The sequence below is a fragment of the Chaetura pelagica genome, unplaced genomic scaffold (assembly GCF_000747805.2).
Source record: "Chaetura pelagica isolate M959 unplaced genomic scaffold, ChaPel_1.0 scaffold420, whole genome shotgun sequence".
Lineage (NCBI taxonomy): Eukaryota > Metazoa > Chordata > Aves > Apodiformes > Apodidae > Chaetura > Chaetura pelagica.
Genome location: NW_009951919.1, coordinates 1,286,130 through 1,313,395, shown reverse-complemented (window position 1 = coordinate 1,313,395; position 27,266 = coordinate 1,286,130). Strand labels below are relative to the sequence as shown.

The 27,266-nt window shown below is 44.3% G+C and overlaps 3 protein-coding genes across 3 annotated transcripts in view; all 3 read left to right on the top strand.

The window, feature by feature from the left end:
* The first annotated feature begins 2,684 nt into the window (after window positions 1-2,684).
* LOC104386986 (myopalladin-like) lies at window positions 2,685-9,187 on the top strand. Its single transcript, XM_009995670.1, has 5 exons — window positions 2,685-2,747; window positions 6,967-7,029; window positions 7,568-7,709; window positions 8,266-8,289; window positions 8,844-9,187. The coding sequence occupies exons 1-5, from the start codon at window positions 2,685-2,687 to the stop codon at window positions 9,185-9,187; spliced, it is 636 nt and encodes a 211-aa protein (XP_009993972.1).
* Window positions 9,188-9,728: 541 nt separating this feature from the next.
* MYOT (myotilin) lies at window positions 9,729-26,488 on the top strand. Its single transcript, XM_009995280.1, has 10 exons — window positions 9,729-9,799; window positions 15,328-15,930; window positions 17,813-17,963; window positions 20,412-20,513; window positions 22,510-22,559; window positions 23,105-23,237; window positions 23,925-24,132; window positions 24,744-24,909; window positions 25,392-25,525; window positions 25,940-26,488. The coding sequence occupies exons 1-10, from the start codon at window positions 9,729-9,731 to the stop codon at window positions 26,110-26,112; spliced, it is 1,791 nt and encodes a 596-aa protein (XP_009993582.1). The 3' UTR covers window positions 26,113-26,488.
* An 85-nt stretch (window positions 26,489-26,573) lies between these two features.
* PKD2L2 (polycystic kidney disease 2-like 2) overlaps window positions 26,574-27,266 on the top strand; it is an 11,322-nt gene continuing 10,629 nt past the window's right edge. Inside the window, exon 1 of the mRNA XM_009995662.1 lies at window positions 26,574-26,634. Within this exon, the coding sequence (XP_009993964.1) occupies window positions 26,574-26,634 (61 nt within the window). The remainder of the gene's footprint in view (window positions 26,635-27,266) is intronic.

The following is a 27,266-nucleotide window of genomic DNA, read 5'->3' as shown; positions in this document are numbered from 1 at the left end:
CCCAGAGCCACGCCAGGAGGGACCTCTGCTCCCCCTGGACCCGGGGACCTTCCAGGCACTGGAAAGGTGATTTGAAAGGAGAGCTATTGAGAGCCCATGTCTTCACGTTGCACTGGCAGTGGGACGTGTCCCCTGAGCAGTAACATCCCAGTCCGTGCAGCCCAGGGACACCAACATCCCAGTGACTTCACCGTGTGAGCCACACACAGGGTGTGCTTGCACATGGTCACCAGCTCCTCTGGGACATGTCTTACTTAATTAACAGGCCAAGCTTTCCACTCTGCCTTTTCCTACATTGAGGCTACTGTTGCCCAAATGCCATGACACTGAGATGACTGATGTTATTTTCCTTGTGACAGCCTGCTCTGTACAATGGACAAACTTATCTAAAACTCAGGAAAGACTTTAAACCATGGAGCTTGTACTGTAGCACACAAATTTCAGCAGCCATGCTCTGCTCCATGCTTGAAAGTCTTTGATAATCCCAGAGGAAGCCTGTTCTTGAAAGCCTTGAAAGCTTTCTGCCCTTCCTGAACAGCATGTGTGGAAGTGTCCAGAGGAGTTCCATGCAGTTTTTGAGATGCAAATCTAATATCCTACATACTCAGCTTCAAACACCTAATGGACAGAAAATGAGCCTTTGAAATAGAGCACTTCAGTGCTTCATGTTCTGAAAATATGCTACAAAAAATTGGTCTTTGAAAGGTACTCCATGTTCAGGTGCATTTCTACAATTTAGAAAGACTCTCAGTAAGCTGCAGATCCAATCTGGATTCTGCAGTTTCTGTAATTACCCTGTCACTGGCTAGAATAACCTCTTCCAGCTATTTCCTTATTTTCATAATATCTTATCCAATGCAAACCTGCCCTTCTTCCCACCCAAATAGCAGTCATTTTAAAAAATCATTCCACAATTTGAAATTACCACAAATTCCCTTGTGATCTAATGGGTCATCTCAGAATCCCTGGCGCCTGGGAAGAGAAACAAAGTAATTTTTTCTCACTTCCTACAGAAGTCTTATTCTTCACACCCCAGGAGCAACAGAGAAGCCACTTTCAAATCACATATTCAAGTCATCAAATAACTCACAACTAGGAAGCTCACTACTGAAGTGGTGACAATTTTCCCACTTAGCCATATGGCACAGAAGAAATACAGCTCCAGACTGAGCTTTCTCCAGCCCACTGCCTTTGTGAAAGCCTCATTCTTTGCAGTCCTATGTTCACATCACTGTTAAGCCATGTTGGCTAGTGCCACAAGATATTCAAGTGTCTAGCATTCTCTCCCAAAGCTTGAACACCTCTAGGAAAAGGAGTAACACCATCAGGTAGATGCAGATGGCTTGCAAAATGCATCACATTCAAATTGACTGAAGGTTGTTAGCCTGTATATCTATTTGAGCCTGTTTTCTAAATAAAAGATGTGCTGGCACATTACTATGATACACCAACTTTGGTTTGTCTCACTTCTAAGACTAAATTTTAAAATGTTCTCCTCCCCACTACACACACACTCTATAATGCAGTGCATTTCAGACCCAGCAGATGCTCATTTTTTTTCCTAAAACAGATTTAATGGGTTTTCCATGATCTAAACACCTGGCAAAAAGGCTCCATGCAGCTTTAATACTTTCCTAACCGTGTTAAATTCGTCCTAGTGTTGCACATGGCATAATTCTGCAGCCATGTCAACTATTCAGGTAATGCTAGAATGTCGTCATTATGGTTTGTGTCAACAGCATGATCTGTATGTACCTTGTAATCATTCTGGTGTTGGGTTGCAAAGGTCCTTGGACTCTTCATTTGGCTGAGTCTAATTCTGTCCTCTTCACAAAGATCTAGAGTTACACTAAGTAAAGGCTGACATTTACATGAGACACTGGGACTGCTAGAATGACTCACCAAGGTAAAAACTTGTCTGCATATTCTCTCAAGGGTGTAAGCTGCTCAGTGCTGATCTGCTGCAGAAAGCCTCTGTGCTTGGCAAGGCAAACAGGGACAGAGGGGCACGTCATGCATGGAGCTCAGCTTGATCTCAGGAATCTGAAAACAGAGAGTTAAAGAAGCCTAGAGCAATCCCTCATAACTTAAAGTGAGATATGCCAGAGAGAAAACAGCTATTTCAGAGTGACCTTCCAGTGTTCTCCTGGAAGTTGAATGACCTCTCCTCTCTCCCTTCTACTGCTGTGCTGGACAGCCAGGCACAGCCTCCCACACAGGACAGCTCTGCACTCCCACAGCAGCCCACTGTGTCAATCACAGGAAACCAATTAGTAGCAGCAGGGCTGGTAAGAGTTGCAGTCAAGAGTCCAAATGCTCTTAGTACATTTACTCTCCCAAATTCACTTTGCCCTTTAAAGCAGCACCTGGCACCACATTCAGCACACTTCAGGGTCCTGAGCCCCAGTGTCATTAGGTCTCAAACAAAACCAGACAGTTCAGGCTAAAACAATGACTGTTCCAGTGATTAAGCTTATAAACCCTTTATCTGTTTCTATGAACTCTTCTTCATCCAAATATAAAATAAACAGTGAAAGCATCCAACACACTCATGAGAAGCAAACTGTGAGAGCACCTACCATAAACAATGCACACAAAGGATGAGTTTATCTACACACCAGGGGGCTGCAAGCAATGTGGATGTCAAGGATGCTTTAAACAGTAGACACCTATAGCAGCCCAGCATGAAGAGACTTCCCAATGATGAGGTCTCCTCTCACCTGAGTGAAGAAGTCCTGCTTTGGCAGGTTAGTGTAGCCTCCAGTGAGCATGGGAAGCTGCAGCACCACATCTATAGCTGCCTGTATTTAGGGTGTAAACACTGCCATGGCATCTCACATGGCATCAGTCCAGCTTCACTTGCAATTCTGACAGCCATCATCCTTGGCCATGGTCTCTGCCATGGCAGAAGGTCTTAGCAGTAATCATCACATTGAAGAACTAATACCTTGCAACTGAGTAAGTGGCTTGAGCACAAATTTGTGAGCTAGTGCTATTCCTGTTTAGTGCTAAAGTTCAGTGCCTGTTTTATCATGGCTGGAAACATGTCAGAAGCTGTTCTTATTCAGTTCAGTAGACCAACCTCTCTCCAAGATACTTCTTCTTGCTCCAGATAAAGTGTGTCCAACTTTTCTGAGAAAGCTTCCTGGAGTATCTCACTGTGCTTTGATCTTGAACCACAGCCTGCCACAGTCCCACCTCTGACCATGTCACTCTTGCTAAGGGGCACATCTGTGCCTTCTGCTTCTGTGCATGTCTCGCCTGACTCCAGGCTGATCACAGATTTGGAGACAGAGTGGAACAATCAAGAGTGATGGCATCATTTACCTGAAGTCCTGGCTCACTGGGGAGGTCCCAATGGACTGGAGGGTAGCAAATCTAACACCCATCTATAAGAAAAGCAGAAAGGAGGATCCAGGCAACTATAGACCTGCCAGTCTGGCCTCGTAACCACGGAAGGTCATGGAGCAGATCATCTTGAGTGTTACTAGAAGACATATTGAGGACAATGAGGGGATCAGGAGCAGCCAGCATGGGTTTATGAAAAGCCCTTTTTTTTTGGAGGAAAAATAGAAAGAAACAAACCAGCCAATTTTACAGGTCCTGCAAACTAACTATACTGACCATGACCTGATAAACTGCAAGGAGACAAATCAAACAGCATTGCAGGCATCTGTGGTGGAGCAGAGCCAGGATTGGTTTGTGGCGGGAACCCAGGGCAACTGAATAACATTGGCTTCCCATGCCCTCCTCCCACATCCAAGGGCTTGGGATCATCCAGCAGTCCTTGCATCACAGCACAGCCCTGGTGTTGGCCACATGAAACAACCTTGGACAGGAGCCATCCTTGAACTGCTTGAGAGATACTTATAACTCAAGAGCAACAGATAGAAATATGAAGGCCATGGGTGGTGCAAGCACACGTGTAACTGCTTGGCTGGATCCCAGCCAGTGGCAACATGCTGCAGGTTTAGGTGAGGCACACAGGGACTTGTTCTCACCAGACATGTCTTGATGCCTCAGAGCAGCCCATTGTCTCACGTGGCTGCATGCTGCTGTCACACGACTACACCAGTCAGTCAAATCCAACCAGACTGCAAAATACCCTTCACTGTAATCAGGCCTGTTTTGGAGAGGGATGGAAAGCAGGGGAGAAAGAGAGAACAGATCTCACATAACAAATTTAGCCCAAACTGCTATGCAAAGCCTCTGAGCAGTTCAGATGCATATACTGATTTTATTAGATGAAGTGGGTGCTTTTGTAGCCTCCTGACCTGTTTGAATTAATTAAATCCTAGACTGTTGAGGTGTCCCCATATCTCTACACCATGCAACTGTCTGCATCTCTACAAAGGTGACTCCAAAGAGGGTGGCAGTCAGGTAGAAGACCCCAAATTTTAGTTACCCTACCTACTCTGCCTTAGCCACTGATCACTAAACAACAAACAGCTTTGTAAGCACCTGCCAATACCTTAAGGTACTGTTTGCATGACTGCAGAAACAAGGCACAAACACAGGACTTGGCTGTATGTGACAGCATCAGCTACCAGACAAGGTAGAACAAGGCTCTGAATTTTACTCTGCAGGTGCTGAGAGTGAGAGAGGGTGAACAGTGGCTTAATGAATGAGGAACACAAAACCCAGAGCACCCTTGAGCAACTCAGCACCTCAGACACATTGCATAACACCAGAGATCAGCAGGGGACAGTTACTGCATCTACAGCCAGCAGAAAGTCAGTTCAGTTATTCCATGCCTTATCCTTGCTGACAAACCAGGTTCAGGTCCTTCCCTGCAGCTGTAGCTCCGGGCACACAGAGGCAGAAGCACCATCCCCACACCTAACACATGCTGCTGCCTCTCAGACCAGAGCCACATTTTTATGTTCCCTCCAGGAGCAGAGGATATGACAACAGCACTGCTGCTGCTGCAAGTTATTTTTCAAGATCAGCATTTTAACTGATGCAGCTGTGCACATGAGAAACAGCAACATGAGACCACTACCCTGCAGTGCTCCACCAAGAAAAATCTCTCTTGCTGTAGTAAAAGGGAAACAAAGATAAAACCTGTAAACTTTTTAATAAGAAGCTACCATTAACCACTTTTCTTGCATAATCTGGGAAATCCCTGGGTAATCTGCTCTAGGGGATCCTGCTCTAGCAGGGGGGTTGGACTAGGTGATCTCCAGAGGTGCCTTCCAACGTCAGCCATTCTGTGACCCTGTGTGTGTGATTCTGTCAATCCATTATGCTACAGTCCATACATGAGAAGGATCTGGAAGCTGGTTTATGAGGTACCATTGTCACCTGAGGTAAAGTCACAAGGGTTTTCTTTACTCTTCCCTTGTAATGAAGAAAAACCTTGACTATGGAGTCAAGTTTCATGGGTGACTTGAGTCCATACCAATAACCTTGGTTAAATGTCTCCACACTCTAGCAGTGACCTAAGCCTACTCTCAAATACTAAGGATGCTTTTCTCTGGCACGTACCATTTGCTCTCCAGCCAGCATATGCTCAGTTCACAAAACAACTATCACTGTGTTGTAAGGAAAAGGAGATAGTTCTACACTCACTGATTTATGTTTGTCTCTCCAGGTTCATAGGGAAACCCATAGGCTAAGCTTCCTCGCAAGTCTCAGCATCCTGGCACAGCCAGAGGAATGTCACAGTAAGTGCAAACATTGTTGGGTCCAGTGCACTCAGTCTCTTGAAGTCTCAGTCTCCATCCTGCCTTGTTAATTTTCACACACACACATTAGGAAAAAGAGGAAAGCCACCAGTGTTTTCCTGACCATTGGTTCCTCAACCAATTCAGTCCACTTGAGTTATACTACTTTAATTCAGCCATTATCTATTTACCCTCAAAGAGTAAGTTACACTTTTTTTATTTGTTTTATAGTATTTTAGAAATATTTTACAAGGACCAGCTCAAGCCAATCCTTAGTCACTTAAGCAAGTGACTAAGAGGCAAGGGTCAGCATAACTATCAAGATCTAGAGCCTAAGCTCTGGAAAAGGGCTTTCTGGCTTGGAATATCTCCTAGCCAGAATTGCTAAGGGAATTGATGGAGCAGGGGACAGGGCTGGAAAGTCCCAAGAGGCTTCCACACAGCTTAGCTATTTGTCAGCCTACTTCAAAGATTCACTTCAGAATCACTTCAGATAGTTGATTTGGAACACATGTTTGGTCAAGAGCTGGGGAATTCAGATGACCTAGAAACAGACTTACATCTTAACTCAGGCGGAGAGGGAAAGAGCTGATAACTTGGGTTATTTCAGAGAAAAGAGAGATTATAAAAAAAGACTAGTGCCACAGCAAAACAAACCCAAGCACTTCAGTTGTACATTTATATGCAAGATTCAAAAGCTAAACGAGACAGATTCAAGTGCACATCCACAATTCACCATGGAACAAGGACATTATCTTGCCCTGCAAGTGTTTGATCATCTTAAAGCTGCCTTTCTGGCTTAATCAGAGACCTTGCAGCAACCTCTGCATCAGCTGATCTTTAACGGAAGATGGCAGGACAGAGTAACAAATTCCTGCTTATTTCTCTACCTTCAGCCTCAGTGTAGTTACCACCACACAAACCAAGAAGTGTTAGACCTGGGTAGGATCAACTAAACCAGGTGGGGGTCTCTGTAGAAGGGGACAACTACTGACAAGCAACACTGATCACAGAGACTACAAGATGTGGGCAATTAACTGGCTTACAGCCATAAGACCAGCAACACTTACCAGTTATCAGCTCCTCTTCCCACTGACTTGGTGTTCACAGTCCGGGGAGACATTTCCTCTTGAACACTTGAATGGAAACTCTCCACAGGGTATTTATTAAGCTGGCACATGAACAACAGATAAAACGCTCCATCATCTTCTTTTGTTTCAAAGTAAAGTGGCAGCAACACAGCTGGGTTTCTGCATATGAGAAATTCAAACTATAAAAATCACTTTTCTTTGCTGTATAGATGCAGAGTCCCTCAGCAAGCCTGACTGGGTCTGCCTATGGAAGCACACCTGTGTTCACAAAGGTAAAGACCACAGGTTTTCTGGACAACACAGCTTGTTCTGCAACTGCTGGTGTTAGATTTTGAGTTTTCTTTCTCCATCAGAAGGTGTTTCAAGGCTGGAACCACCGGTTCATTCACAATTCAAAAAAGCCAGCATGCTCCATTAGTGAATGCTATCAAACTAACATCTTAATTGGTAAAGAATCCAGACAGAACCACTTAAATTAATTACTTTAATTTATGAGCTAAAAATGGAGGCTGAAGTAGAAACCTCTCATAGTAACCTCCTTTATTACGTTGTGCCCACTGGAATAGATATTTTCCCTGCATTTTTATCTTTATTTAAATGCCTAAGCAAGATAAAGCCTTTTCATGAGGTCTGCAGGTGAAAAAAACCTCCAAAACCCACTGCAAATGCATGCAGAATTAAGTCAGCTATTTTAAATAAAATTAAAATATGGGCATGAGATCATCTTCTTCACTGAAGGGTGCATCATTCCATAATAATTGCGTCAATGGGGAAATGTCAGCCATTTAACACCAGTTTTTCCTCCCCCAGGGTCTACAAAACATAAGAGCTACGAAGGGTCAATTAGTGGTATTTGAATGTCGCATCCGCGCGACCCCCAGCTCACAGGTTCACTGGTACAGAGAATATGATCAGATAATAGACTCTGCTGACTTCCGAATACTGAGGAAAAGTAGGTATTACTGTCTGCCTGATGCACAGTGATTTTGTTGGGACAGTGGAAAGACAGGAACGAGAACTGCTACCAACATCAGGAGCTAGAAGGTGTTGATAGGGGCCAAGTGCGGCAACGCGTGAGCAGAGGCACAAAGGGAGGGGACTGCTGTGCTGGTAGCTACTAATGGAAGTGCTACTGAGCCGTAACACCGTGTCCCCATTTATTAGAACTAGTGGTGAGCTCAGGAAAAATAAATAAAAAAAGAAAAAAGCACATTTTAAACATTTATCATAGCCCCCAGCATGAGGTCGTAGCTCCAGAGGGCCAAATTCACAGCAACCAATTCTAAAGTTAGGGGAACTCTTTCTATACCACCTCAGTGGAGAAGTGGTTCCTCAGCCAAACCTGAGCTTCCCATATTGGGATGGTATTTCTCTTGATGAATAGAAAGGCAGATGGTCCCTTTTGTAACTGGGGTGCAAGCTGAGGTGGGAAAGGAAATGAGGGCTGAAGGTCTTACTCCCATTCTGGCATTATAACAATTTAATTTTTTCTCTCTTGTTTTGAGCAGAGGCTTGTTCATCAGCAGTTCCTGGTAAGTATGCTGCACATTTTTGGTTAGACATCTCATTGGTTAATTACCCCACACTTAATTTTTTGCACCTCATCCAACATAAAACAATAATGTTGAAAGGGGGGCCAGAGGACAGCACTGAACTCAGTGTAAGGCTGAGAGCTTTCACATTCTTAGTTTTAACACAAGCACCTGAGAGACCTTGATTTTTTTTCACAACACAATAAAAAAGGTACAGTCCTTTTCACATTCAGTCAGGGAAGAACACCCTGTATGTTAAGGGAAAACATATCAACCATTCTGACCTTTAGTATTTTCTGGGATTTAAACTTGTGCAAGAGAAGACAGAATTTAGTAATTGTTCCTTGTTTCTTTAAAGTCACAGGAAGGAATATCCTTCCTTCACCTTTGCTCTTCTGAATCCCTTGTATTCCCATGCCTTTTACATCACTTTTTTTGCATTTAATTGCTGCCAAGACCCATCACAAAGTAGCAGTCCTTCTGCAAGGACCACTTCCTACAAGTTAACATTTGGCTTTTATGATGCAATAGTACGCCTGAATTTGTCATTTCAGAGGAAGTCTGCACCCTGGTTATTACAGAAGCTTTTCCAGAGGACTCTGGAATATTTAAATGTGTTGCTGAAAATGAATTTGGATCTGCAGCATCCAGTGCACGTCTCTCCGTTTCCCCAGGTAGGCACATGAGTCTCTTATCTGAGCAACTAAGCTCAAGAGAATTTGCTGCTGCTCAGCATCAGGCAGAGTCACAGATACTTGTCAAGCAGAAACCAGACCCAGACACTTTCATAGGCTCAAGAGAAGTAAAATGCCTCAAAAATGCAGTCTGCTTGGGTACCTCTCAAAGCCCAGATGCAAGTTGCTCTGCAGTTCTGCTTTTGGCCCCTCCTCCTGGGTAATAGATGACAAGGTAGAGATGTTGTTCTCTCTCACAGAGAAGTTTCACCCCTGCAGGAACCCAACCTTGGCCCAACTGTATCTATACCTTATTTCTTGTAACACAACTTGCCTGGCTTGTGCTGAAAGCTATCTCCAAACAGGACAGCACCTTGCAGGTACACCAAAGCTCAGCAGCCCTGGTGAGATGTCAGGTTTGGCTAATGCGGCCATGCAAGTTCTGGTCTGTGCAGAGCCCAGGCAGGTTGAACTCTCATTCACCTGCACAGACAGATCAGTTTCCTCTTACCAGAGCACACTGTACTGGTGAACCACCACTGCCTTCCACCTGACTTGTGGACAATTCTACTTCCAGGAGCAAAAGAGCTGGAAAGCTTTGCAGGTGCTTCCCACAGGCCAGCTGTGCAAGTCACCATGAAGAAACCCACCTTCCCTAGGAACACCCAAACAGGAGCCAAGGACAGAGATGTGGCTGGTCTGCCATCCTACAGCACAGAGACCCCAGGGCTGGCCAGACGAGCAGAAGCCACAGACTTTGGCCAGATGAATTCCAAGAGCGAAGCTGAGGATTTTCATGGAGCTTATGAGAATTCTCCTCAGGCTTCACCACTGCGGTAAGACAGAGAGAAAATCACATCCCTGGGGTAGTTTTGCACAATACTGAGGGGATGAACTTTCTAGTGAACAAAAAAATACAACTGCAAAGCTTTGCACTTCTTGCATTGCTAGTTATTTTATTTAATTGTTCCAGAGAAGCAGAACAACTTAGATCGCACACCTTAGCAATTCCATCTCAGATTTGTGCAGTATTTCTCAGGTGTTTACAGGCATAACAAAGACATCAGATGGTGACAGTTAAAAAGTCCAAGCCCAGCACTACAGAGGAGTTTCCTCACCCCTGTCTGTGAAGGGCAGAGCTCTGAGGCAGACATGTGCCTCATCTCTCACCCAGTGCCAGCCCTGCCCCACTGCGATCCTTTCACACCGGGTGCCAGTGGCTGCCCGGACAGCAAGCATGCCCTGGGTTACAGGTTATTCTTGGTTGTACTCTGCCACTTTAACTAAACAGGTCATTTTAACAATTCTGAACACACTCCTCCAAATTCACTACAGGAGAGATCACATTTCATTATAAATGTCTCTGTGCACAGGGATTATCTTCCTAAATCACTGAGTAAAATTGTGTTTGCTTCAATAACCTGCAGACAGCCAGGAGCTAGCTCAGCTAAACTCCCAGTTTAGCTTCAGGCCCTTCCAGTGAAACCCAGGCTTGTTCCTGGGAGATCAGCTGGGACCCTAAGCAGACCCAACTGCAGAATCAAAACCCTGGCTGAAGCAAACGTGTGGACCTGAGAAGCCTGCAGCAGCACAAAGCCTGCAGCCTGCCAGGGAGCTGAGCGTGGGCTGTTGTTGTCCTCAGACATCACAAGCCAAGGACATGAATGTGGCCCCGAATTCAAGGCAACTCATGCTCAGCTGCCTCAGGTCCAAGCACCTAGAAGATAAGGCTGAATTTGCTTGGGAGGATCTAATGCAGACTAACACTGCATCTTTACCTGATGATTGTTTCAAACAAGGGCAGGCTGTTAATTGTCTGACAAGTTAAAACGAAAGCCTTCTATAAAATCTTGGGCATAATTGCCTCTTGGAATGAACAGGGGCAGTAAGAGACATTTGCCAGCTGTCCTTTTAGAATAGGACTAGTTTCTCCATCCTCTCCAGACTTCTCAAACGAAGCAGGAAACCTGTGTTTTGACATTTCTAACAAGCAACCTGTGAGGAGGTTCTTCTAGATGATTCTGCTTAAGGACAACTACTTCTAAAGTTTATTGCCTGCAGCAGTACCAGTGAGCTGTGGCTGCATTTTTATTTTTATAGTTCTGGTTAGTTTGAAATGCAGTACCTGATGTCCTGCATGAAGGGATATAGCAGATCACCAAAATCAGCTATATAACAGCTTTTAAAACTTTTGGTTATATAAAACATGATTGACAGCAATGCTGAACCAGATTTTGGAAGGCATTTACATGTCTCAAGATATAGAGAGAAAAATATTACATCACTAGATACCTTCATCTATGAGCATTTAAACATCCTTAAAGCCCAGTCTTATTGCCATGTGCTTTGAAACATTATGAATGGGACTCAACATTGCAAATGTTGCTCTACCTCAAATTAAGCAATCATCTCTAATGACAAGCTGTGCTGTAACTGTCTTGTTCGACAGATTTAGCCATATAACTCTCTCATGTAGTGTATGTGGTTGCAACTGTATTAGCAAAGGTGAAAAAGAAACACTGGCAAAGGCAGCAATGACAGAACAAAGCTATTACTGGGTATAACTATAATATGAATGAAGTCCTTGTACTTGTGCTTCTCCAAATTATTGCTTAGCAACAGCCACTCTACAAAAGCTGGAAATGCAATTCTAGACGACTGCCACTATCAGCTACTCCCTTCTGAGACCTTTTTATCAGCAGCTCGGTGTCCTTCTCAACAGCAGAACAAAATCTACACTGATTATTAACTTTATTAAAGGAACGTAATCTAATAGTGACTTAATGCACTAATTATACTGCCAGGAATACTTTTAGGTAGCTTTTAAGATTTCTTAATAAGCAAAAGATCCTTAGCTTTCTTTCCTAGCTATTTGTTGCTGTATGACTCAAGCAACTAGGAGAACCCGATCAGACAGGACGTGTCACCATTCACAGAAAGTAAACCGACACAGGACAGACAAGCTGGTCTCTAACACCTCGCAGTGCTGGGCAGAGTACTACTAAGTCACCCCAGAGCAACCTACGAGATTTATTCCTCTGCCTTTATCACTTCTGCTTCTAGTTCTTTCAAATTTTTTTCCCTACCTTCTGGATGCGAATTTTTCTGTTCCTTTTTCACCCAAGTGGTCCTAGCTGCATCCAGCCGTTTAGGCACATAAAGCTGTCCTTAGGTGACGTCTTGCAGCCAGCGAGCTCTGAACCAAGCATCCTGCACCCTCCCTGAAGTCGATGGGAAGCCAGGGAGCCGGTCTGAGCACAGTCTGACCTTCCACGAGCTCGGAGCTTCCAACACGGCAAACGATCCCTTTTTTAAAATTACTCAACTCAGAGCAAACTACATCTTTTTAATTTTTTTATATTATTATTATTAACTTAGAAAGCAAATAACCTCTTCAACCACCGGGGACACATTTCCTTCCTCAATCACTTGCACCTCGAGGGATTTAAATAAATTAGCGCTCAATTAGCACTTGCTCTGTAGATGCAGTTTACAAACGATGGGCTGATGTTTAGATACAAACACTAAATGTGGATTAACTCTTGAAGATCTCTGAACTGAAAGACTCAGCCGTGCAGAGAAGAGGGACTGAAGGACCCCATGCAGCTGAGCTGCGGCACTTAAGGGGTTGGGGTTTTTAAACCATCCAAGGCAGGAGTTGCCAGAGTATAATTAAGATCCTTAAAACACTTTTATGTTCATTTAGGATGTAATTAAGCACTGAAGCCTTTGCTTAAAGGAACACAAATCACCCGATCTGCCAGCAGGATGTGCTGCCGTCTGGCGGGCTTTTAATCCAAATAAATATCTGTAGTAACACACACAAACAGCAAAATACCATCAAATAATATTTAGCCACCAAATAGATTTGGTGTCATTCGGTTTATAACCCCTCAGACACTCACCATAAACAATGTTCCTGCTCTTGATTAAGCTCCGGGCTAGAGCAAAGGTGCAGGCAGCACCGGGGGGGTGAAGGCAGGGGCACCCGCTGCTGGAGGGGTTATTTAAATGTTGCCATGATTATGTTTGATATATTATTAGTATATTTACATCTGGCTTTCAACTACCTGTTGCCTTTAAGTATGCAGCCTTAAAAGCGGTAACTGGGTTTTATCGCTGGAGAGGCAATTGGCTACAGCCAATTAGAGTATGAAGGGGAAAAGGAATTTCATTGAGGGAACCAAGTGGGATTTAGGGACGTTTAAGCACCTTGCAGCGATTCTTCGTCGCTGCTCCTTGACAGGTTACTAAGGGCAAAAAAAAAACCCCAAAGGAATACAATAATCTGCTTTTCAGTTCGCTAGGTGTGGAGCTGTGCAGCTCTTGCCCTGCTCCCGCTGCACACGGGTGTACCCGGGCAGGTCTGAGCTGCCCAGGAGGGTGATGTGCTGAGCAGGGGTACCTGCCCCAAAAAAACCGGCTCCCGTCCTGCAAGGAAGCGTCCCCTTGGAGCCGGGACTCTTATTCTGACGCGGTGCGAGCAGGGGGACAGGCAGGACCGCCGTGTCATCTGCTGGCAGCACATTAAAGCCTCTGGTCTTAAAACGCTACGCAGAGGGGTACAATGACAGTCCGGGTCAGTGAATGACAGTCCCTTCCCAAAATACTGGTTAAAGCCCAGGTGACAACTTCTAGACTGTAGGTAAGATGCTGTGGCTTGGGGTTTTTTTTCCACGTCAGTTGTTAGTTGGAGGCTGGACAGGGAGCTGCTGGAGAGGTCTGGGCGCTGGGTCATGCTGAGAGGAAAATGTCCCTTTAAGGTGTCAGAGGTAACGTGGGAGGCAACAAAGGGGGGGGGGGGGGGAAAGGAATTGTATTTTTTAGAAAGGAAAGTGTCTCTATTATTACTTACTGGTTTTATCTTCTTAAGGTCAATAGTCTCTAGATGTTTTTTCCCCGCCCATATCAAGGTGGGACGATTCAAGGAAAACAGAACTTGTCCCTTGCTGTGACAAGTGAATCTGTGCATTGTATCTTGTCTAAGTGCAGTATTCTAGGGAACAAACTAAATGCTGGTTTCTGTTCATCGTCTGTAGGTAAAATTAATTAATCTGTACTCATGTAGTGATATAAAACAAGATTCAACGAATTTTCTGCACCAGCAAATAAGAACATAGTGTGGACACATGAAAAAAAAAAAATGGAACCAGCTTCAAATTCCAAGAGCATGACAAGGGGAAAGCTAGGGAATTTTTACTAGAAAACCTATGTTTGCTTACAGCAGATTACAACTAATATTAAGAATTACCTTAAGGAAATTAAAGATTTTACTCTTGAAAAGGAGAGCCATGTCTCCAGTTGATCTCCCCTCACGGGAATTTATGACCTGGTGGAGCCCTTCTTTGGGCTCCCCCATGAGAGGAACACAATATACTGTGTATATATAGCACTGAAACAGCTGATCTCAGTGGGGCAAGATTACCATATTTTCCAGCACATGTAACTGTGTGGATTTATGTTCTCATTTTTTTATTAGTAGCTTTACATTTATTTTAGGGGGTTATTTATTTATCCTGGAGCTGAAGTTGTTTGTCCATTTTAACAAACTTGCTCAGTTTGCTCTAATTAAACTTTCCTCTTTTGTAAGTCCTGGAAAGTCCATGTTTAAATATCAAGGACCTGCAAAATAATTGCAGGACCTCTGAGCAGCTCAGCTTGTTCTGTTTTATCCTGTCTTTGGGGCAGTTATTAGCCCTAACAGCAAAACTGGAGAAATAACTTCAAATGGAGAAGCATAGTCCTTGGCATTCTAATCCCAAATATCAACTGGATATAAAAAGCTCTGAATTTCAAAACCATTAGAGAAGAAATCAGGATACTTGGTTTCAAAGGTTTAGTTTTAGGCTTGAAAGAAAGTGGAACTTGTTTCATGTTTCTTTATCGTGTAAGGGATTTCTCGGCACAAATTCTCCAAGTAACAGGACATTTAGCATTTTGACAGGGCACAAAACTGCAGGATCCAGAGATCTTTAGCTAAGATGGTATGTGGCAAATTACCTTGCTTAGCAGTAGTATCTACAGTTACCTGTAGGGCTAGGCAGGTGGTGGGTCAGCTCAATAAACCAAATGCTGTTTATTTTATATTTCACTGGGCTCTTGCAGAAAAGACAGCTGTGGTGAGCATTGCACCTGAGCCAGACAGACTGCAGGACTTGTTATTGTTATCCAAAATATTCATATAGGTCTGGAATAGCTCTAATCAATCTAATCAATCCTAAATATCTTTATTTTAAGCTCAAGCTTTAACTGTCAGTTGCCTGAACTTCACATTCTTTGGATTGCTAATGACTGCTCACACACAGTATTTTTGTGATTCAGATGGTGATGTACAATTTACTCTATCTGTATTGTCTTCCTTAAGGGAAAATCCACACCAAGAAAGCCTCTATTCTGCAAGGCAAGGGTTCCATTCTATCCAGGAGCCCAGCCAAGAAAGCTTTTGTGGCCTACCACCTAGCTTTTACCAGCCACCTCTCCAAAGCCAATTATCACCAACAAAATCACAGGACAGCCGCGAAACCTCTCCTATGAGTGTCCCAAATTTCCCATCCGTTTCCTCTATGTGCCAACCAACCATGTTTAACTACGAACGTCCAAAACATTTTATTCAGTCTAAGAATGCATGTCAAGGGCAACAACAGCCTCCGGGACCTGCAGCCTCTACAGAGTCAAGCAGACAAATCAAACAGTCTTCCATCCTAATACAGCCTCGTAACCCAAGTGGGCAGAAATTCTCTTCCTCGTCATCGCTGAGCTCTTCAATCACGCTCTCCTCGCCTTCCTGTAGTGCCCCTAAGGAATCCACATATCCTGTCACACCTGCATCTGCCCAGTCTCCTGCTAGCTCATCATCTGGGCAACGGCTTGTATCCATGCCTAACCAAACCCCCGCAGCATTTCTGTGCTCAGTGCTACCCTCGCAGCCTGACTATAACAGCCAAACTCCTTCTCCTATGGAACCTCAGTAAGTATATCCAAGCTTCTAACCTCCCCTTGCTTTCCTCTGGCCTGGCCTCTCCCATGCACTACCCATCCCCAATCCAGCCATCTGGTAAAACTCCAGCTTGGTGGAAGACAATGGTACAGCTCCCATTGACTTCTGGCCGTCGAGGCAGGACTCTGCATGAACTGGGTTAGGAGGCTGAGTGCTCACCCCTGGTGTGGGAGAGATGGGTATCCATCAGGAATTAATCTGCACAGAGGTCATGTCACGGGCTGCTGTGCAGATTTTCTGGGTCAGTTTGAATAATGTAGTTTGATTTGATGGAAACCATTTGTTTAAGAGTATCCTGAACAGAAGACACCCCCTTCAAAGGGATTTCTCTCAACCAACACTGCTTACGAACAGGGAGGCAGGGGGGTTGCAAAAGTATTTCCCACATAGAAATAACTTTCAGATTCTTAGTAAGCCTCAGTAGCATTTTCAGGTTCCCACTCACCTACAACACAGTTCTCATTAGACATGTGCTAACAGAAAGGCAGCCGCTTCAAAATTTTACCCCTTCAAACCAAAGACTAAATTCTTTCCTGAACATGTATTATATCATTTTGCCTTTGGGCTGTAATCCAAGTATCTCCCAAGGTCAGTGAGTTGGGTCTTGCCTTCTCACCAACTTGTATTCCTGCCAATGTCAGCTGGAAGTCCTGGGGAAAGTGAGTGTAGAATATGCACAGAACACTCAAGAGAGGGTATTAGAAAGGTGACAGGCAGGGGGGTCCTGCTGGATATAAATTCAGGTGTAAGTGTCAGTTTGTGTTCAGGAAATCTGATTAGACCTGGGGTGATTTTTTTGAATCACAGTACTGTGGGAAGAGGAAAGGTAAGACAGAGTGGGCTAGCTGGGGCACTGGGGAGTGTTTGTGAAAAGTCCTGCAGGAGGGTGTGTGGGTTAGACAGGCACCTGGAGTAACTGCTGGGCTTTAGCTTTGTAGTGTGGGGCTGCTTGTTTCCATAGCCAGGCTTTGGTGCCTCACTGTGCTTTTCATATAAGCTGCTCTTGAATGCAACAACCTGTGAGTTGAGGAATTATTTTTCCTAATCATGCTACAAATGGGCAGATGTGAGACATTCATCTGTTGAGAAAATTATTCAAGTTTTTTCAGTTATAACTTGGGTAAGTTAAGTCCAAGTAGTGCTGGGACTAAGTATCAGAATTATATCACTTCTACCCTGTTCTAATCAGGAAAACAAATTCCCAAGCAACAAGAGGAAGAGGATTTCAAATAGAAATAACTGCTGAACACAACTACAGGATCAGGATATATGGGGGGTTGCAGCAAGGGCTCCTAAAGACCCAGCCTAGCTTGGCTATTTAATATCTGGACAGAAATGCTACAAGAAGTAACTTTCTGGGAACAAGAAGAAGAGTACAACTAATGAGCTACTTGCTCATAGCTAATCAACTAGTCTGTAACTGTGCAGTGGATTTGCAGCACCCAGAGCCTTTTCCACCATTCATATTGCAAAGGAATCCAGTCTTTGAGAGAGAACTTGCTCCTAGACAGCCTCCCATTGCTCATCTGAGTTAGAAGCTCCTCCAGAACACTGCTAGGCTTCCTGCAGACACTGAGCCGGGGCAGGGGCCACTGCAGGGTGCAGGGATGCAGGGATGCTGAACAGTGACCCACAGCAAACAGCTGTGCGAGGACACTCAATGACTTGGCTAGACCATGATGCTTCCTGATACTCAGTTACACCACCTAGCCTATGCCCCAAATGCTGTAGAGGTCCATTTGAACCACAGTTTCTAGGCAGCAGGTTCACATTTTTGTATTTTTATGAAGCTGTAGCAAACAGTCAAGCAGGCCTTCAGGAATAACTTTGTTTTTTCTTCCTGCATGAGTAGTTACTCACAACCAATGTATAACAAACAAGCTAGCATCAACTCTATGCAGAAGACATCAGACCAAGAAATTCAAGGAACAAAAGAGGCCCTCATTCAGGACTTGGAAAAGAAACTCCGATGCAAAGACAACCTTCTCCAGAATGGCAACCAGGTAAGGGAAACCTGCTGATTAAAGACCCTCTATGCTCTGACTCTCAGTAGCGCAAGCAGGGATGCAGAGACTAGTTCTAGTGCCCCAGAGGCTGAAGTCTCTAAACAGAGCTGAAAACTAAAGGAAACACAGGAGTAACACTGCTCAAACACCCTTACTCAGAACCTCAACAGATCCCAGCAAGAGTTCTTGGAGACATTTATGACCAGAATATTCTTTCAGTGTGAGGTGGCTGAATTTTTCCATTAGAAATGTTAAAAAGACACCCCATTTCTTCCAACAGCAACTCCATTTTTAATCACAGCTCAATGCTGGTGTAAAAGGTGCAGTTCTGAAAGATTTCCATCCAACCTCTTCATTTCCCAACACCCTCTTCAGTTATTTTTGCTATTAGAGCTGTACTGGTGGCGAAGAGCATCTCAGCCTTGGGAAGACCCTTCCCAGCAGAGGAGCAGCTCTCTGCTACTGCATCATGAAAGCTGGCCTAAAGGGGTTGCAGGAAAGATGGCTGATAGTCTGTTAGCACCTACTGTAGTACCTGAATGTCTGCATCTCCTGTGGCTTCAGTAAGGAATGGATTCACTTCTGAAAGCCATCTGATGCAGCAAAATGGCTTCGAGCTGCTATTGCCTTTCCCTGTTATCCTGCCTTCTTGGCCAGTACACATTGCTCAAGCCATCTTGGAATTTGTGCAATCATATTAATAAGGCTAAAGCTGGGATAAAGGTTCACGTTTAGAGCTGTGGCACAAACCTGAACTCTCTGCTGGGGATCCCACTGAACTTCTCATCCACTGACAATTAGAAACCCAAGGAGAATCACTTAGTTCTTCAGACACTATTTCACCCTGGTCTCTAATGCTGGAGTTAATAAGCTACCCCAAACCAACAGAAACTTGGAGAAGTACCAATATTTGAAAGCTCATTCTAAAGACCACCACCACATGTGGTGAACCTCTCTGATTTCTTTTTATATGAGCAACAAATCCAAGAAATTATACAAGCTTTTATCATAAAGTCTTTCTCCTGTAAGAAGGTCTCTTAGTCTCAGTACCTACTCATTTATTCTGCAAAGGGACAAAATGCAATCCTCTTCACAAAAAAATCCAAACCTGGGAGAAAAAAAATCCTTACCAGTAGGGAAGAACATTATAGCAAGCTGGAGTGAGCATATGGGACCCTTCTTCCTGGATGGAGGCAGCCTGGTAAAGACCCAGTGTTCATAGTTTCCATCTTCTTTCCCTTGAAGTAGAAAGATGATTTTCCATTATTATCAGTGGGAACAGGTTTGTGTCATATGTATAATTTTAAATATTGAAGGAAAAAAAAACTACATTAGGTCACATCTGACCTAGTGTGTCCCTAAGAGGAGTGTCCTATCTGCTGTAAGAAAGCCTGCCATTGCAAGCCAACTTTTCTTCCCATAGGAAGCCGGACTAAAAATAAGGCTTATGCAATCACCATTCTGTGTCCTCCTCCCCTTGTCCTCCAACAATGTCTAAACTAACTGGCCAATCTCAGCCACACTTGATAGAGCCCTAGTGACCTCAGGGATATTAAGCTCTCACAGGTTTTGCAAAAGGTCTCTCTCACTCTCTTCTAAAGAAAAGTCCCACAAGCCTTCCCAAACCTTCATCTACCTCAGAAGTAGACACACACATGTCCCATACTCAGTAAAAAGTCAGACAGAGCTTGTTCTCACATCACACAATCCAAACCCAAGATAAACCCTGTGGGAAGCCAAGTGTTCTGGTGCTCAGGGGACTAATCTCTTCTAAAGCAACCTAACTGACAGAACTTGAATTTAACTCTGCTCATATTTATACCTGTGTGCTGCATCCATATTACAGGAATTTACTGTTACATGACTGAAACACGCTCTTGCCCCCACTCAAGACGGCACACAGGGTTTCACAGGTTGCTGTTGCACTGGCACAGATTTCCCTTGTGCTCTCTCAGGGGCAGTGGTGCTCCTCTCTGGCTGTGTCTACTTCTGGTGTGGCTCTTGCTTTTTTGGGAGTAGGGAACACTAGCATCCCTCATGCCTCTAGCTCCTGAAGTAAAACCACAGCTGAATGATTTGGGAAGTTTTCCCAGTGCTAACAGAGAGGTACCCTGGGACTTACTCTGGCTTCTGAGATGATGCCATCAGTTACCCATAAATAATCCCAATGGAGAAAGAGGAGGAGTGGAAGGCCACAGATGGCATTGGAGAGGCTTTGATGAACAGGCAGTTTAATCTTTTATGCATTTCAGTGCTGTATATATTGAGGCTGACCTCAGTAGGCATCACAGACTGCAAACCCTAGGGAACAGACATGGTGTTTCTATTCAGCTGCTGCTTTCATTGATAACACCCTGAATTTGTGGCATATTAATGTGCTCTTACAATCTGATCTGAAATAGTAAATGGACTTCTGACTAGAATTCCTCTCCACTCTGCTTTAAGCGATTAACTTATGAAGAGAAAATGGCTCGCAGGCTGCTCGGACCAGTGAATGCTGCATCTGTGCTGGAAACACACAGTGAGGACAACATGCAGAATGCACAGGTAACTGGGGACCCATCCAGAATGCTTGTGCTGTGACCTGCTTGGACGTGACTGGCAGAGAAATAGGGTTCATTTGGTACCAGTGCAGCAGAGGGGAAGGAAAGGGACAGCTCTCTCTGGCAGAGCACTGCAGAGCAGGGATTTGGGGGTTTTTCTGGGGGGCTGGTGGCAGAGGAGGGGAATTTAAGGACCTTGCCTTTGCTGGGCCTGATCTGTAGCAATGACCTCTCCAGGGAGGAATTACAACAGCTGCTGCACACACAGCACGTTACACCCTGCCTGTGACAGGCAGAGAGCAGCACAGCCAGGGAGCAGCACAGCCAGGGGTGCAGGTACCCACTTTCTAACAGCCCGAGTTCAGACTTGGCCAGGACAGCAAGATTTACACCTGTCACTGTCTGGAGCAAGTGACATTGACAACAAGAGGTCAGGGCCTTGGGGTGGGTTTTAGCCCTTCCAGCCTTGGTCCTGCAATCATTAAGAGAAGGCAAAGCAGTTATTTTTGCAGCCCACCTGTTGATAGACTGCTGGCATTTTCAAAAGCATTTTAGTTGGAGACTCGCATCATTTACTGTTTATTCAGGCCAGTTAAAAGCTCCTTTAGCACTTCAGTGATCACAGGGGAAATGTCTGTTGTGGCACTGGGTGTCTGTGCAGCCAAAGAAAATGTCCCTCCTCTGGCATGCACACAAAGAGCCAGCAGGCTAGCATACACCTTCCAAAGTGCAGTTAGCAAAACTTCTTGAGGCAAGAGACACTTAAGATCACAGCAAGGGAGGAATATGCAATTTGAGCTATTTCTCCCCAGCAATTATCTGACAACAGCAGGCAAGAAAGGAACATAATGGATGTCAGAGCAAGGGAAGCCTCATCTTTTGCATAGAACAAAAAAACGTTCAGTCAAAACAGGATGACTGACAGCTTTTCAGACTGTGAAATGCTGCATAAAGGGAAGGAGAAATTGGCTTATGTTTGGGAGATCTTATTCCCATTGTTCAGTGTTATTCTAAAATATTGTAGTCACTGATTCATTCTGCCTCCTGATTCCTCAGGAACTTAACTACACAGTCAGTCCACGTAACAGAGCATTGAAATTATGAGCAATTCAATCAGTACAGCATAATTTCACAAGACAACTAATAATTGTTCAGAATCATGTAAATGAGCAGATACAAGCAATTACCTTCGGAGTCAGCATTGAGCTCACTCCAACAAACCCTCATTCATATAATGCTTCCCCTAAACTGAAGACTGCTTCTGTGCTGGAAGTTTAAACCCAAGCTTAAATGTTCCACAGGACTGGGCTACAGAACCAAGCATCTGGCTACAAAACCAGCTAGTGCAAACACCTGAGAAATTTCCATGCAGTGTTTCCTCAATCTGACTCTGACTGCTAAAATGAGTCACCGGTAATAAACTCTGCTTGCCTTTTCCAAACATCCAAGTGCCCAGCAGGAATCAGTCCTGGGTACTTTATCAGCTTTTCTCATGTGATTGTGGAGTTATCAGCAAGCTTAGTTGGTACTGTGATCTAAAAAGAAAAATATTTTCCAGCTCAGCATGTGTCCATTGCTATTGGTACCATATTTAAGTGGGCACAATACAGCGTTCTTGCCAGCAATTCCACTTCTATTCCTGCTATGGTGAAGGACACTCCGTACTCAGCTCTCATTTTAGATACTGCCAGTAGTACTGCCTCCCTCTAACAAAGGTTATTGGCTGGCCAAAAGGCTCGTGTGCCAAACAGAACTGCTGCACCTATCACCTGTGCAGAGAGATGAGAAGTTGTCCCATTCCATTCACAGTACTTGGTACTGCTTGGCAAAGCCCAGGGTGAAGGCAGAGTGCATTAGCTCCCACGCAAGATTCCTTAATTTTTTTCCCAGTGACTTCCCAAGTATTCAGCTTGCTTTTAAGCAGCAGTCAGTATACTAACTTAAAATGGCTTCTCATACAATTTATAGATAAACTCACCTCTCCTCTTCTTCTTTCCAAGCACCAGAACACAGAAAACATCAGGCTGCAGGTTCCTACAACACACGTAAGGTAACGCATAAGCTTGTGCCGTGCTGTTCTTCAAGACCTTATTTCAATTTCTTCTAGCCAGTGTCAGCTTTACTTCACTACTTATCACTTTTTCTAAAGTAGTAATTACTAAATTCATTGTGGATAGTTGATGATGCCTATGATCTTAACCCAATTAACTCTAAGCATAGCACTGAAGGTTTAAAGACTCCATGTACCAAGGGCAAGTGTGCTTTGTATTCTAGAAGGTATCTCCCTAGTTAAAGCAAGGTCTGACAGTGGAAATTATTAAACATAGCATGATGAAACACAGCCTGCATTGCTCTTCCAAAATATTTTGGCTATTGGGCTGGAGGTGAAGGTTTCAGATGTTATGCTTCTGTGTTGAGCAGCTTGAGCAAGACAAGTGGCTGATCAAAACCCACACCTTACAGGTGAAAGACAAAACAGAACCGTAGAGCTGGAGTCCTAAACATGTTGAGGGACTCTAGCTGCACTCAGTGCTTCCATGCCATTTGTGCTGTGGTAACTTTTACATAATTAACCCTGTCTGTCCCCTCTTTTAGGAGCAGACCATCCTCAAGAGCAGATGAACGTGGACATGACTCAATCCAGGAGAAGTTTTTCCAGCCCCGTTTTACACAAGTGCCTGAAGATGTCATTATCGAGGAGGGACGATTCTGCAGGCTGGACTTCAAAGTAAGGCCAGCCCTTCCCTCCCAGTCCCATCAGCTCTGCAGGGTGTAGGGCATGAAGTCTGCTCTATGAGCTGCAGTGTCTGTGCACTTGCACACAACTAATGGCAGATGGTGCAGGGTCTCTCCAGGCCATGTAAAGCAAGACATAGGAGATGGCCAAATGTGTCAGCATTTTCCCTTGGAAAATTTAAGTGGAATTAGCTGCATAAAAATATGGTTAAAGCTAAATAGTAAATATGGACCACCACAAAACACCTTCTAGACCTCATTGGGAAGAATGAACACTAAGGTTCTGCTGAAATAAAGTATTTTGGGAGGGGACCTTGTGCTTTGCACTGAGACTCTGCTGACTTCAGTGGACACCTGCTAAACACGTGTTCAGCAAGGCCTGTTTAGGACTAGCCTGCCTTTAATGGGTCTTCTCTGAGGTAACTGTGCCCTTGCTGGAGCAGACGGTCTGGCAAGAAAATGCCATAATCACAAAGGAAACACCAGAATATCCTGGAACAGCATGGCAATTGTACCATACTGGCATAAAGAACAACCTAGGTCTTCCACACATGCAGCTTCACTGCAAAGGCCGTTTGCTGATTGTGGCTGAGCTTGGTTTTTTCTCATCTCTTCCAATCCACTTTTAAAAGTAAACTCTTGCCAGACTTTGGCGTGACCTTTTTCCTCTCCTTCACAGGTTAGTGGGCTACCGACTCCAGATGTGATGTGGTATCAGAATGGAAGGATGGTCCATCAAGATCAGTTCCATAAAATGATAGTGTCAGAAAAGGGGTTCCACTCATTTATTTTTGAAGCAGTCAAGGCATCTGATGCAGGCACGTATGAATGTGTGGCTGTCAACCGGGCAGGAGAATCATCTTTTGCAGTAAAAGTGGAAGTAATTGGTAAGTCTGAGAACACTGATAATCACCTGGTCACACCTGGAAAATCTGATTTATCTAATGCCTTCCTCTGTGTGTTCGGGACATAACTGAGACGCAGAGGCAGATCTCCAGATATTCAGACTAGTACAAACACCTTATCTTTCCCAAGATTACTTTAATCACAGAACAGTTTGAATCGGAAGCGACGCTAAAGCTTGTCTAGTTCCAACCCCCCTGCACGGGCAGGGACATCTCCCACTAGACCAGGTTTCTAAGAGCCCCTCCAAGCTGGCTTTGAACACTTCCAGGGATAGGGCTTCCCCAATACATGTATCTCGGATGCCATATTTCTTCAAAGCATTTTTAGTGCAATATTTAGGTATAGTGGGATGTCCAGAATTTGCAAGTTATTAATCACCAATAATTGATAATATATGTTGATTGGCTCTCCTCCTATAGTGGATTGTGTCCACTACACCCTTATGTTCACGGGGTTTGCTCATAGGTTAAGGAGTTGCAGTAAGGACCAGGTGCCCTCTGGAATTTAGCATTCTGAAGTCTTAGAAAACAAGCCTGATTATCAGCATTCAATACTGACATTAATGCCTCCTTATCTTTCCTCTTGAATTTAGCAAAAGAGCATCACACGCCTCCAACTTTCATCTTCAAGCCACAAAGCAAAAAGGTTTTTGAAGGAGATACAGCTAGACTGGAATGCCAGATCTCTGCTATCCCAACACCCCGGATTTACTGGAAAAGAAACAACGAAATGGTACAATATAATACAGACCGAATAAGGTATCCTAATCACGAGTTGGCCATTGGTATGTTACAAAACTGTAACCAGTATTTGTTAGGTCCCATTTGAATCGACTGGAAAGCTGGATCTCACCCTTGTTTATGACACATAGTGGACAGGCATGATACTCAGAGTCTTGCCTTGAGGCCACAAAAAGAAAAACTCCATGACCTGAATTCTGGGAGCAGTGCCAAGGCCCATGGAGAAGCACAGCTTTAGGGCTGAAACATGCAACTTATGCATCAAGCTGTGAGGCTGTGGGGCTACAGAAGGGCCTTGATGCCACCTGAATGACATAATAATGTGAATTACTGGTGGCTTCTAACACAAATGCAGTGTTTACATCTAAATAGTTTGCAGTGCTCTACAAGAATTGTTCTAGGGCTTTCTCAGCTCCTCAGCACTTAACCTGACACTTGTTTCAACACCTTCCCTCCCTCCCCCTCCAAACACTTAACACATCAACACCTTCATTTTTCAGCTTGTTACATGACAACACTGGAAGGATTTGCCTCCTGATTCATAATGCAAGCAAGAAAGATGCTGGCTGGTACACTGTGTCTGCTGTCAATGGAGCAGGTGTGGCCACCTGCCACGCCAGGCTGGAGGTTGCAAGTAAGTACCAGATCCCAGTGCCACCACCTCACCTGGAACTGCCACTGGCACTTGTACTCAGAACAAACCCTCAAGATGAACTTAATGATGCTCAGACTGGGAGGATTTCTTTCTGAAGATACCGAACTATCCCAGGAAAAACTCTCTTGTTTAGCATCAGGACACTACACTGTTTTGCACATTGTCTGGATCTGCTGTCCTTGCTGTTTTAAGACTAACATTTTATTGATCCCAAGAAGGAGGGTGAATATAAATCTCTGGTGTCTGAGATAAGGATTTGTCTATTATTAAATTCTTCCTGAGGTGTTGTTGGTTTGTGTTGCTGATAAAAGGCAACTGGGTGGCTCTATCACAGGTTCTTCCCACAGCCTGGTAAGATACTGAAAGAGGTTGGTTTTTTTTCCTCTCTTCCAGCACATGCAAACAAGCCAGTTCCAGCCCCAAAGCAGCTGCGGGTTCGACCAACTTTTAGCAAGTATTTGGCACTTAATGGAAGAGGACTGGATGTGAAACAAGCTTTCTCACCAGAAGGAGAGTTTCAGCGTTTGGCTGAGCAGTCTGGACTGTATGAAAGCGATGAACTTTAACTGGAAATGAAGAGGAAAACTTGCACCTACACGAGACAGTTACAACATAGATGCAGTTAACTGGTGATTGCTCTAATTAGCAAAATACCTACTACATATTTTTACTTTGACTCTTGCACATTCAGCCGTTTCCATTTTACCATGTTAGATTTTATTTATATGGGTTGGTGAATATAACCATTTACTGAGTCTTGAATTTTAACTACAAAGCCTAAGAAAGCAGGCCGATTAGTCTTTACAAGTGTGGGCGGTTTTAGCTCCACCTGTGCTTGGTTACATGCTAAAGTAGATTGGTTTGTAACGCTTCTCTAATTTCACTCTTGATAATATCAGAAGTCTGTACTGTCTGAACACTAAAACCGAATAGACTAGAGTGGTTTTATGAGAATAAATTAGAGGCAAATAAAATTTTAAATGCCCAGCACTGGCTGTGCCTCTTCCTTGATCTGTTAAAACCAGCTATGGGTGTCTGGCATCAGCTGCTGCCTGGCAAAATCGTGGTCTTACCTGAGTCTTCCACTGGTCCTCTCTCCTGCCTCCTCCTCCCTCATTTCTTCTCTTCTGACTTACCATGAACTAGATGCTGACATTACCTTAATGCTAAAACAGGTCAATGAGGAATCACAAATATTCTTCATCCTTGTACACTTGACCCAAAAGCTGCACTGTACAACATGAAGTGATAAGGCTGCCACGTTTTCTCTCTTTACTCCTTTAATCAAGAAGGGACTGTTGACTTACCCAAGTGTTGGCTCTCAACAAGCTATTGATTTGAAACATACAAATGGCTGGTGTGTTGCTATTCACAGCCACCTTGCTATAATAATATAGAGCAGGAAACTTGGGGGTTTTTTTGCCAAACTCTGACAAACCAAATAACCTCTGAAGGTTTTTCAACTGCAGCTGCCACAAGAAAACCTGTGAGGGCGGCACCGGCCTGAACTCAGAGCGCTGTTGAGAGTCAGCAAACCCCACGTTCCAGAAGGGAAGAGATGAGGCCTTGGCTTCACAACACCTCGCTGGATCATTAAATAAACCTCCCAAATCTACACTGCACAACACTGGCTGCTCAACTCCCAACAACACCCCTAAGCAGCTCTAAGCACCGCGCTGCTCCTCTGGGCTGCCCGGGCCGCGAACTCCAGCAGCTCCCT

Coding starts and splice junctions, on each gene's coding strand:
- LOC104386986 (XM_009995670.1), top strand. CDS start 2,685: ATGAAGAGACTTCCCAATGATGAGGTCTCCTCTCACCTGAGTGAAGAA. Junction 2,748..6,966: donor AAGAAGTCCTGCTTTGGCAG/GTTAGTGTAGCC, acceptor TTTGCTGTATAG/ATGCAGAGTCCCTCAGCAAG. Junction 8,290..8,843: donor TTGTTCATCAGCAGTTCCTG/GTAAGTATGCTG, acceptor TTGTCATTTCAG/AGGAAGTCTGCACCCTGGTT.
- MYOT (XM_009995280.1), top strand. CDS start 9,729: ATGAATTCCAAGAGCGAAGCTGAGGATTTTCATGGAGCTTATGAGAAT. Junction 20,514..22,509: donor ACAACATGCAGAATGCACAG/GTAACTGGGGAC, acceptor CTTCTTTCCAAG/CACCAGAACACAGAAAACAT. Junction 22,560..23,104: donor GTTCCTACAACACACGTAAG/GTAACGCATAAG, acceptor CCCCTCTTTTAG/GAGCAGACCATCCTCAAGAG.